This window comes from Zea mays, chromosome 7, assembly GCF_902167145.1.
Source record: "Zea mays cultivar B73 chromosome 7, Zm-B73-REFERENCE-NAM-5.0, whole genome shotgun sequence".
Classification (NCBI taxonomy): Eukaryota; Viridiplantae; Streptophyta; class Magnoliopsida; order Poales; family Poaceae; genus Zea; species Zea mays.
In genome coordinates, this window is record NC_050102.1 from 74,654,779 (window position 1) to 74,667,004 (window position 12,226).

The following is a 12,226-nucleotide window of genomic DNA, read 5'->3' on the forward strand; positions in this document are numbered from 1 at the left end:
CTCATGATGTACTGTGATGGGTCCGTGCTGCCGTTGTACTTGGGATAGGTCCCTGCCCTGAAGTTGGCAGGCCAGGGTGTCACTTGCAGGTGCGGTGCCAGGGGACTTCGCTCGTCGAGGTAGTTGACCCCTTGGAATGGCGCGGCGTGTGGGAAGGCGTGGTCGCGCTGGGGGAAGTGTGGGTCTTCCATTTGCGCGCGCTGTTGCAGGGGTGGCCTGTGCTGCAGGCCGAGGTGGCCTTCGCGCATGTCTTCCAGTTGTGCGCGCTGTTGCAGGGGTGGCCCGTGCTGCAGGCCGAGGTGGCCTTCGCACTGCATCAGCGTGATCTCCCGCTCGAGGTCCTGGGCCTTATGCTCTTCGTCGTGTATCATTTGTCGCACCTTGGCTAGTGCGGACACGCGCTGGCGCTTGGCCTCCAGTATCTCTTTTTTCCTCTGGAGATTGCGGTTCTTGAGGCGCAGGGCGAGCAGCTGTAGCTGCTCTTCCGCTGAGACGCCAAGGACTTCACCGTCCTCGGTGAGGTCCGCGCCCTCCGGTGGGGCGAAGCCTGGGGGAGGCTGCAATTGTCCTTCAAGGCCGCAGGTGCGGAGAGCGTCGTCTTCGCAGGTGTGGAGAACGTCGTCTTGAGTAGCCTCTTGGTGGGTGGAGTGGGTGAGGGCGAGGGCCTTGCCCTTTTTTGCGGCAAGCAGTGCTGCCTTCGCAGCCTCGTCAGCCTTCGAGTTAGCTTTCTTGGGTGCCATCACGTGTGGTTTTTTCGTAGCACGAACGGTGGGCGCCAAATGTTGGAACTTGCTACCAGGTGCAAGGGGATCCAACGGGGGTGAGAGTTGACGTAAACAGGGTTCTCGCACGAGATGGCAAAAGCTCTATTAATCTAGCCTCTCAAGGGCACTGTGCGGGGGTATTTATAGGTATCTGAGTGCCCAGCGTCCTGTGTTAAGGACGCATGTGCCCTCAGACACCTAGGTTATCCCCGGAATATTCCCATAAAGCGGGGTTACAGACTGTAATTACAGGGATGCCTTTACAAATTAGGCCCGTGACGCGCAGCGGCCACGCAGGGCCTGTTACAATGGACCAGATCACACGTGGGCCTCCATGCTGGACGAGGTCGTAAGGTGGGACGACCTCGTCACAGGTCTTCGTCCGATGTCGTATGGGGCGAAGGGTGTCCCTGCCCGTTGTCTTGTCTCCGTTGGACCAACGACTACGGCGAAGGCATCGAGCGAAGGGTGGCGTCTTCGCCTTCGCCCCAACAAAAGGCTTGGGCATACTGCAACACAGTGCGGGTTCCCTGAGTCAAGGCCAAGAACTCATTAAGCTTGCGATCTAGAATCCCTACTGGAATATGGTGTCCTCTGAAAGCAGTCTTGAACTCCTCCCATGTCACCACATGGTCAACGGTCAACATGGCGCAGAAATGGTCCCACCATGCCCTAGCAGGTCCACGAAGCTGTTGTGCGGCGAAGCGGGTCTTTGCGTCATTAGGGCAATCTCCCGTGAGGAGTGGAAACTTGGACTCCACAACTCTGAGCCACACATCGGCGTCTAGCGAGTCCTCTGCCTTGGTGAACAAAGGCGGTTGCATGCTCAAGAACTCCTGGTACGTTGTCGCGGCTGAAGGACGTTGATGCTGGCCTCCACCATACTACTGAGGGTGGGGCTGGCGCTGCACCAGCTGTCGCAGAATCTCGTTCTGCTGAGCCATTAGCTCCTGCATCGTGGGAGCTGGAGGAGGTGGCGGGGGAACCTGCTCGTTCTGCCCGCGACGCTGCCTAGCTACCATCTTAAAACAGAAATTTTCGCCATTGTTACCTCGATTCACGATTCCGAGCAATATTCTTTATATCATATGGAGAAAATGACATAACATAATATTGAACCAAACGAGGATAATATGACTGCATTCATTTCATTGATCACCAAAGTTTTTTCGGGTTACGACAATTTAGGGGGATTCACCCATAAGCCTAGTCCAAAATCTGATACCAAAACTAAGCTCATGTGGGTTCCTATCCTCCTAATATGTCAAACTAACCCATCAACCCTGAGTGGTAGAGGTAACGCTGGATGCAGGTGAAGGGGGCACTCTGGAGGGAGTCGCATTTGGACCGGAAGATGGCTCTAATTCCTCGGGATCCTCCTCTCCTTCGCTTCCTGCCTCGTTTGTGACACCCCAGGTGTTAGTTTCGTGTTATGTCGGGAGATTTATCCTAATCTCGGATGCTCAGTAAAAATTTCTATTTCTCGATCACATCTATCTCCTTTTATCAAGTTACTTTTGAAGGTTTCACCAATTTTTGAATTTCTTCGATCTCGAGAAAAGCCGAATTTGGAGCCTGTTAAAACTTTTACTTCTCGGAACGAATGCAAACTCGATAATCAATCTCGATTTATAAATCTCGTCTAAAGCTCATTTAATCAAACGCTCGACAGTTGCTAGTCGAGCCGTGTCCGAGTCTGATTCCATGACCTTTGATCTATGTCCGACTATTCTATCCGGATCAGTACTCTCAAACGAAATGCTCTGTTGTGTTGGTATCTAATTAATTATTATCCGACTTGGCCTAATATCTCTATGTCCGAACCAAACTCAAAACCTGCATCGACAGTGATTTTTAAAATGTCACGATTCGCCTTCTCCAACTAAAAATCCAAAGCCGACCGAAATCTTGAGATAAAAATTTGTTTCTAAAATAGTGCGCGAGAGAATTTCAAAGTGACGCCAAAATCAAATTCTCGGTCCAAATTAAGTGCTCAATCGTCTGTCATCTTGACGCCGGCTTTCCTCATTTGTCGCATCAGTTTTAGTCTCGCGTAGATTAATCGCCGCCAAAATCTAGTAGTAATTTTTGGTTTGCTTCTACCCTAAGCAATCCCACTAAAACCCTAGCCCTCACTTGTCTATAAATAGAACTACCTCCCCTTGCAAATTGGAAATTTTCGATTCCCCCTAGCCGCGACCTTCCCTCTCCCTGTCTCCTTTTCCCTCACGGCAGCACTGCAGCAGCAGCCAGCATAGTTCTTCCTCCTCCCTGCTTCTTCCCTCTGCCATGGATGCGAGCTCCAAGCTCCTGCTCATCCAGCCCCCCTTCTCCATCTCACCATGGACGCCACCATAGCAGCAGGGTAGGCCGATGTCCTCCCCTGGTTTATGCGCTGGACATCTCCTTCCTCCCACTTCATGCCGGCCCTGCTCCTCTCCACAGAGCCGAGTTCGACGTCCCTGCCATGGTGGGCGCTCGGCGCCCGAGCTCCATTCCTCCATGCCAGCCGACGCCTCTAGCAGGACGCGCGCTCAGCCGCGCCAGGGCCGCTCTCCCCATGTTCCCCTCAAATCCGAGCTTCCCTGGCGTCCTTGCCCTGCATGAACTCCCCATGGGCGCTGGAGGCGCCCAGCACCGCGCAGGTGTGCGGCAAGGCTTGACCGACGCCCTTCCCTGGTCGGCTTTGAGCATTGGGTCGAGCCCCTCTTTTTGCCATGGCACTAGGCCCCTGCTCCTCCTCTCTTCCCCACCAAAATAGCAAGCCTCCGCCATGCCCAAGTGTTCTCTCGAGCTCGCCGTCGGGACTCCCAAGTCGCTGCACGCCTCTGCCCAGGCTCCAAATCCATGGCCGGAATCCTCACTGGAAGTGACGCTAGCCGCGAGCCTCACTGCTCCTTGTCCATAGTTGTTGTTGTCCATCGCCTTGAAGTTCCTCCGTCGTCGTGTCGCTTCTTCGCCTCTCCTCCGTAGCACGCCCTCCCCGGCAGCTCACCATCGATCCCCATTTCGGACTGTTGTTGCCATGTAAATGGGGTGTTCGACGAAATGCTAAGTAGGGCAGCGAGTCGTGGAGAGCATCATCGATCTTGCTGTGCTCGTCATTTTCTCATGCAGCCCCGCCGCCCATGCAACTCCAGCACGTCGATGCCGTCTCCCAGCTCGTCCCTACCGTGCCCATCGCTGTCCCATGCCTCGCTGTGCTGCACTAGCTGCAGCAGCACACTGCCCCTATGTCTTACCCTTGTAGCACTTGCGTGCTGTTCGACAAAATGCCCAGCAGCAACATCCCCAATGTGTAGTGTCGTCGCTTTTTGGTGCCCTGCTCCATTCCTGCCCGTCGACGCCATCCTGTTGTTGCCACACAAAACAGCAGCCGCAGTAGCTCCTCCATGGCGCGTGCTCCACCTTGTTGCATCGTGGTGCCCGTCATGCTCCTCCGGCTTTGCTCCGCTCTCCGGTACACGTTGGCGCGTTCATCTCCACGCCATGTGTGCAGCGGCACCGACCGGGTTTGTTTATGGTAAGCCGATTTGTTGTTTCGGGTAGTGTTCGATTAACGGATAAAATATATTTTGGTAATTACAATGATTCTTTATGTGTTGCACAAATGCGTCGTGGTAATATTAAATCGTGGTTAAACGCCTTGTTATATAATAGTGTGTTGATTGTCACAACTTTTAATGCGTAGGGTATGCTTAGTGTTCCAAGCAGCGACCAATAAGTAGTCTACATTATTTTGTATTGTATATATATATAAATTTGCTGGCGTAAGTATGCACGAAGAGTGTGCCATTGAACATGTGTGCTGGAGTATGTTACATCAAGTGTTGCGTTAGGTGGATGGCAGTGTTCCGAATACATGCCGCAATATGGTTGTATTCGTGACAAGGAGGTGTAGGTTTTACTCGACTAGAAGTTCGGTCGATGTGGCTAGGGATTGCTTTGGCTTGTGTGGTGAGGTGATGACATGTCATAATTAGTCATCACTTCCTCTATGATTATAAGTTGAGTCAATGCGCATTATGTGTTCGTTAAATTATGCTTCGCATTTAGTGTATGGTTGTGCTCACGATTTCGAGTAGACACATCGAGTGGTCAAGTAAGCTCGTAATTCAAGTTGTGTAATGGAGTTAGTTTGTTTTAGGATAATTATTGAATTGCTCTGTTCATATGATAAACATGTATGTGTTCACGAATTGGGAAGTAAGTACATAATGGTTGTGAGTTGGAGATTAGTGGTTTACGATTCGTATGAATTGGTCGATGTGCGAATATACGTGTGAATATGTATGTTTATAGAAATGTTGTAGAATTGATGCTCGACATGTTAGATCTCCTAAAATATGCTGTTTTATGTGACTTGTGTGTTATCCAATTTAAGTTGAGGATGGTTAAGAAAAGCTAATTAATCTGCTCCCACTCATGTTTTGAGTCGCAATGTCTAAAATGGTTTGCTAAGTTTTATACTGTGTTAGCCAACTCCTGTTAAATAGGAGTCAATTGCGTTAAGTGATTGTTATATATATGTTGTGTCTCGGATCGCAATAATAATAGGTTAGCCGACTTGTTAGATGGCTTTGGTTAAGCTCGTAATCACGATGATTTGCTTGATGTGGTCTAAATGCGAATAGTTATGGTCGCGGATGAAAAGTAGTAGTGCTCATGTGATGTCTAAGTTAAAATGCAAATTATTGAGTGAAGAGCGCATTGATATACATATATACCGGGTCTGATTATTGTGGTGGATGCGTTTGTTAAATGTGTGTGGTAATTCTAGTGCACGGAATGACTTGGATAAAATTTGTAAGTCGACTTGTTGGCCCTCATTGATTATTTTAACTCTAACAAATGGTAAAGTGTTAGAGTAATTTCAGTCTCTAGAGCATGACAATTCTGGAAATAAATAGGAGCTGAAATTTATTAGTTGCTGTTTTGGGCTACACACACTGTTTTGGCCGTGCTATTTGTTTAATGAACTAAATTATGTTTTCTGTAGAAACGTCATATAGAAAAGTTGTAGATAACTTTATTATCTTGCCTGTGTTAAAATTTGACAGCCATAAGTCTGATCGTTTATAAGTTATGCTTTTCACAAGTTCAGTAACTGAATCTGTCCAATTTCTGTACAGATTTCAGAGATTGCATTATTTGCTTAAGTTAATGTTACAATCAGTTCATGGTCGTTATAAGAAAGTTGTATATGCTTTTCTTATATTGCTTGTGTTAAAATTTCATAAACATAGGCCTAATAGTTTAAGAGTTATGAATTTTACAAAATGGTTGTTGTGTTCTGTCCACTGTCAGAACAGATTTCGAAAACTATATTTTTTGATTTGATTAAACATAGAATCGCTTCTTGGTGATTACAAAAGTAGTGTAGTAATTTTTCTAAGCTTTCCAAAAAGTCTTGGATCACTCTTTTTGGTGATCTGAAGATTAAGTTATGGATGTTTAAAGTGTGAAGACTGAATCTGCCCAGTTCTGGCAGCAAAGCCTTCGTAGTGTATTTTACCCTTGATACATATTAAATCAACCTGAGATGTTCATAAATGATTTGTATACAATTTCATTATCTTTCCAGAAAGTATAGGATCATTTTATTTGGATGCCTGAGTCTCTAGTTATGAATTTTTGAAGTCGCAAGTCTGAATCTGTCCAAATCTGAACAGAGCTGTCGTTTATCACTATTTAACCTTTTTAAGTGTCTAATCACCTTGAGATGACAATACCAAAGTTGTAGAGCGTTTCTTATGCTTTCCAAAAAGTATTTGATCACTATTTTTGGATAAATATCTTGTGAGTTATGACTGAAACAAGCAACTGCTGTGCTGTTGTCCAAAAATCTGCAAGTGCTCATTTAATTGTTTAGTTCACCCTTTTTAGCTAAAAATGTTTGGTTAGCACTTAATTAATGTAGACTTACCATGGCTAAGCTTAAGACTGCATGTGTGTCATGTTTTATATGTTGCTTTCTCTAGTTGATGGTGATATAAGAGTTCCATAGACATTAATGTCTATGTCCTCTATTGAACTTGCGTTGTGTGGGATGCTTTTGTGCGATCAATAGAAGAACTAATGAAAAGTCGTATCCAATTAAATAAATGCTTGTACTCGTGATGCCGTGTTTGTGGTGGATATGTATATGATAGTGTTTGTCGGTTTCTTAGTAGTGTTAAATTCATAGGTCGATAACGTATGGCTAATTAGCACCTACGTATGATCGTAAATCGTTGGCGGTACCGTGTCTTGTGCCTTATATCTAGCTCGCTACCGTGTGCCTTTGTATATCTTGTGATATTTTTCATTATATTCATACATATGCATCTTGCATCTCATTTAGGACCGAGAGATGATGATCGTGCGAGATAAAGGACGTGGAGTGGAGATGGTGTTGGGGCGAAGGCGAAGACGCTACCCTTCGCTCGAAGTCTTCGTCGCCTCGCTACACCAACGAAGACCACGCCCGAGCGAGCCGAGGGCGCCGGCCGGATGAGGACCGGCGCGGCTGCCCTTCGTCCTCTCCGTTGCAAGACGAAGGCAAGGCTCCATCGAAGTCTGCTAGTCCCACGTCCTTATCTTGTTGGGAGGCCCAAGTGGGATTCAGCCCATTGTAACGGGCCCCGCGCGGATAAGCATGTTACGGGCCGCGTCTGTAATAGCCTTTTCTATAATGACGGTCTGTAACCTCCTTTTGTGGGAATATTCTAGGGATAGTCCAGGTACCTGAGGGCATAAACGTCCTTGCCAAAGGACGGTGGTTACTCGGGTGCCTATAAATACCCTCGCACAGTGACCTTGAGAGGCCAGATTAATAGAGCTATTGCCATTCCCTGTTGAACTTTGCAAACACTCTCTCCACTTCCCCATTGGATCTACTTGCCCAGAAAAGCAAGTCCCAACATTTGGCGCCCACCGTTCGTGCTACGAACAAACAACCCGCGATGGCACCCAAGCGAGCTAGTTCGAAGGCAGCCCCATCCATCGACGAAGCAGCGAAGGCAGCATTGCTGGTTGAGAAAAAAGGCAGGGCCCTCGTGGACAACACCCCCAAAAAGCCTTCGAAGACGAAGCTATCAGCAAAAGACAGCGCCAAGAGCACCCCACCTCCGAAGGCACCCTACGCACCTGCAGCTCCGGAGGACTACCACAAGCACCACATCCAGGCTTCGCTCCACCAGAGGCCGAAGACGCAATAGAGGATGACGAAGTCATCGGCATCTCAGTCAAGGAACAGCTACATCTGCGAGCCTTGCGCCTCAAGAACCACAATCTCCAAAAGCAGAAAGAAATCCTCGAGGACAAGCGCCAACGCGTCACCGTGCAGGCTAAGGTGCGCCAGATGATACGAGACAAGGAGCAGAGAGCGCGGGAGCTCGAGCAAGAAATGACGCTCATGCAGAGCGAAGGCCAGCATGATCTGCAGCACGGACCTCCCCTCCAACAGCACGTCTCAGCCGGAGATCTATTCATACCCCAGCGTGGGCCCTATATTCCGCATGTCACAGCTTTCCAAGGGATCAACTACCTTGATGAGCGAAGCCCCCTGGTTCCGCAACTCCAAGCATCACCTTGGCCTGCCAACTTCAGAGCAGGCACCTACCCCAAGTACAATGGCAGCACTGACCCAACACAATACATCATGAGCTACCAAGTCACCGTCACATCGTCCGGAGGGGATGACACCACAATGGCAAATCTTTCATCATTGCGCTCGAGGGTCCGGCCTTGGCCTGGTACACTAGGTTGCCGCCACTATCCATTGACTCCTGGAAAGGACTCCGGGATAAGTTCCTGCTCAACTTTCAAGGGTACCGACCCGATACTGACGCCTTAGCCGAGCTATCACTCTGCAAGCAGCAAGAGAAGGAAACCCTTTGGGAGTACAACAGAAAGTTCCTGACTCTCAAGTCACAATTGCCATCGGTTGACGACCACATTACGATCCATTACACCATCAGTGGCCTTCGGGCTGGCGTCCTGTACAATCACTGCATCAGGGACCCACCCAAAAACCTCCAAGATCTATATCAGCTATTCGAGAAGTACGCTAGATCCGAAGAGCTACATCAGCGAAAGGTCGAATCTCAGAGGAAGCCAAATGACCCTCCGCAGTCCAGCAGAACTTGGAACAAGCCTTCGCAGCCAGACTCCGGTCAAGCCAACAACAGGTGCACAACATAGCCAATTAGCACCCAGTCGGAGAAACTGTCCGCCACCAAGAATACCCCCCAAGGACGCGGCAATGGCACCAGAGGAAGAGGCCGGGGACGGACGCAGCAGCCACGCAGATTCTACTTCCTATTCCATGGCGAGGACTGTGCGCACCCCATAAGAGATTGTCCTGAAACGAAGGCCACCAGGGACAGGATGTCCAGGGCACAACCAGCCGACAATCAAAGAGTTGTCGCGCACACATACCACCACCAACAACAACAACCTTACAACAACGACCACGTCCAACACCCACCCAACCACGCATACCAACACCGCTAGGAAGTGCAAGTCCTGTCACCCCCGCCTCCATCTCCGCATCACCCAAATCCACACCACCATAATCACCCTCAACCACCAAAGCAAGAAGACTTCGCCGAACAGCCATATCGCGGAGTCATCCATATGATCACCGGAGGGTCTAGCGTGGACTTTGAAACGAAGCGGCAAAAGAGGGACCACTACCGAAGTGTTAACCACGTCGCCCTCACCGGTCCAGTCGTACAAACAAGATGGTCTCATGTGCCACTCACCTTCGACGCCAGGGATGTTGATCTATGTAGTGCCCCTCACGTCGACGCCATGGTGATCAACTACAGCGTAGCAGGCTGGGACCTCCATAAAGTCCTGGTCGACAACGGCAGCCAAGCCGACATCATCTTCCTGCACGCCTTCGATCGCATGGGCATCAGCCACAGTTTGCTCAAACCTTCAGACAACCCCCTTTATGGCTTCGGTGGGAAGGGCACTTTTCCCATCGGCAAGATCGAGCTACCCCTGTGCTTCGGTGTAGCATCCAATGCACGAAGTGAGCAGGTCACCTTCGACATCGTCGACATGGTATACCCGTACAACGCCATAATGGGCCGAAGGACGTCTTCGCTTGGTCCCGTGCATCGTCGACATGGTATACCCGTGCAAAGCAACGACGGAACGAAGGCGGTACCCCTCGACCCGGCCACCCCTAAGCAAACGACCATAATTAGCAAAGACCTAGCCTCGCAAGACGAGGAAAAACTCATCTCCTGCCTCTCTCGCAACAAGGACGTCTTTGCTTGGTCCGCCCACGACCTGGTCGGAGTCAGTCGCACCATCATAGAGCACGGCCTGGGCATTGACCCCTCGGTGCGCCCAAGAAAGCAACGACTGCGCAAAATGTCCGACGAGAAGATTGAAGCCGCCAAAGCCGAGGTGCACCGCCTGTTGGAAGCCAACTTCATCGAGCCAATTGCTTACCCTACATGGCTTTCCAACATGGTCATGGTGCAAAAGAAAAGCGGTAAGTGGCGCATGTGTATCGACTTCACTAGTCTCAATAAGGCCAGTCCCAAGGACAATTTCCCCCTGCCACGGATCGACAAAATAGTCGATAGTGCAGCAGGATGCGAAGTCATGTCTCTCCTCGATTGCTTCTCCGGTTACCACCAAATCTACATGAAAGAGGAAGACAAGGCCAGCACAAGCTTCATCACACCCTTCGGCACATACTGCATCATCAGAATGCCGGAAGGACTCAAAAACGCCGGGTCAACCTTCTCCCACCTCACAAAAAAGGTCTTCGAAAGTCAAGTAGGCAGCAACATTTTCACCTACGTGGACGACATTGTCATCGCGAGCAAAAACAAAGAGGATCACCTGGTCGACCTCGCCAAAACCTTCGCCAATATGCGGGAGGCACGACTTCGGCTCAACCCTGAAAAGTGTGTCTTCGGAGTCCGCCGGGGGAAGATACTCGGCTACCTGGTGTCACACAGAGGGATCGAGGCCAACCCAACAAAAATCCAAGCAATCATCAACATGACACCTCCGTAGTCCGTCAGGGACGTCCAGCGACTGACAAGCAGATTGACCGCCTTGAACAGGTTCATTTCAAAATCCACAGAACACAGTCTACCTTTCCTCAAGACATTGCACGGCGCAAAAGACTTCGCTTGGGGACCAGAGCAGGCGGCAACCTTCGAGTCACTCAAGCAACACTTGTCCGATCTGGCAACCCTCGCTAGTCCCGACCCTTCACTACCCTTACTGCTATACATAGCGGCCTCACCATGTGCAGTCAGCGCAGCGTTGGTCCAAGAGCAGGACAAGGAGGGCACGACCCGACAGTGCCTAGTGTACTATGTCTCCGAAGTCCTCACGGCTTCCAAGTGCAACATGACCGAGCTGGAAAAATTACATACGCAGTTGTCATGGCATCTCGCAAGCTGCGCCACTACTTCGAAGCATTCAAAGTATGGGTCACCTCTGACAGAGGCCTAGGAGAACTATTCTGGGACCCGGAGGCATTCGCCCAAATCGCTAAGTGGGCAGCAGAACTTTCTGGGTACCACATCACCTTTGAACCCAGAACAGCGATCAAGTCACTGGTCCTGGTAGACTTCATCGTTGACTGGACGAGACCAACACAACAACAAGAAGAGTCCCCAGAGAAAATATGGACCACTCACTGCGACGGCGCGTGGTGCCACGCGGGGGCAGGTACTGCAGCAATCATCACTTCGCCCACAGGCGTCAAATACCGATACGCCGCCCGCTTAAGCTTCGCTTTGGAGTCCGACAGATGTACCAACAACATAGCAGAGTATGAAGCCGTCATCTTGGGACTCCGCAAATTACGAGCACTCGGTGTCACCACCTGCATAATTAGAACAGACTCCAAAGTAGTCGCGGGCCAGGCCGAGAAAGAATATTCAGCCAAAGACCTGCGCTCATGCAATACCTCATAGCCGTCAGTAGCCTCGAGAAGCAATTCAAGGGTTTTACCCTGTAGCACGTCGACCGTGCCAAGAACGAAGAGGCCGACACGTTGGCCAAAACAGCAGCCAAGGGCGATGCCCTACCCTCTGATGTGTTTTACCACGTCATCGGCACACCAGCTGTCCGCAACCCTGAAGGCCTACAAATAATGCAGGACACAGAAGGCCACTGCATCGTCAATCTCATCATGGCCGAAGACTGGTGGGCCCCAATAACCCTGTACCTGCAAGGTCACTATCACCCCAATGACCACAACGAGGCCAAACGACTGAAACACAGAAGCCAGGACTTCGCACTGGTCGAGGGACAACTATACAAAAAGGGGATCAGCCAGCCTATGCTAAAGTGCATAACTGAAATTGAAGGCATGGAAATCCTCTGCGAAGTCCATAGCGGAACTTGTGGCTCCCACTCAGGACCAAGGGCCCTCGCTGCCAAGGTGATTCGACATGGATTCTACTAGCCCGCAATAATTTGCACTGCCAATCGAG

General features: G+C 50.0%; 1 protein-coding gene and 1 pseudogene across 2 annotated transcripts; one reads left to right on the top strand and one right to left on the bottom strand.

Annotated features, from left to right (window-relative positions):
• Positions 1 to 2,935: 2,935 nt before the first annotated feature.
• Positions 2,936 to 7,614, top strand: LOC111274021 (uncharacterized; annotated as a pseudogene). Its single transcript, NR_151645.1, has 2 exons — positions 2,936 to 4,287; positions 7,108 to 7,614. The product of NR_151645.1 is annotated as an uncharacterized protein (transcript).
• On the bottom strand, positions 2,942 to 5,557 carry LOC118472934 (uncharacterized). Its single transcript, XM_035960948.1, has one exon. It carries the CDS (start codon positions 3,684 to 3,686, stop codon positions 3,183 to 3,185), a length of 504 nt encoding a protein of 167 aa, XP_035816841.1. The 5' UTR covers positions 3,687 to 5,557; the 3' UTR covers positions 2,942 to 3,182.
• Positions 7,615 to 12,226: the final 4,612 nt, after the last annotated feature.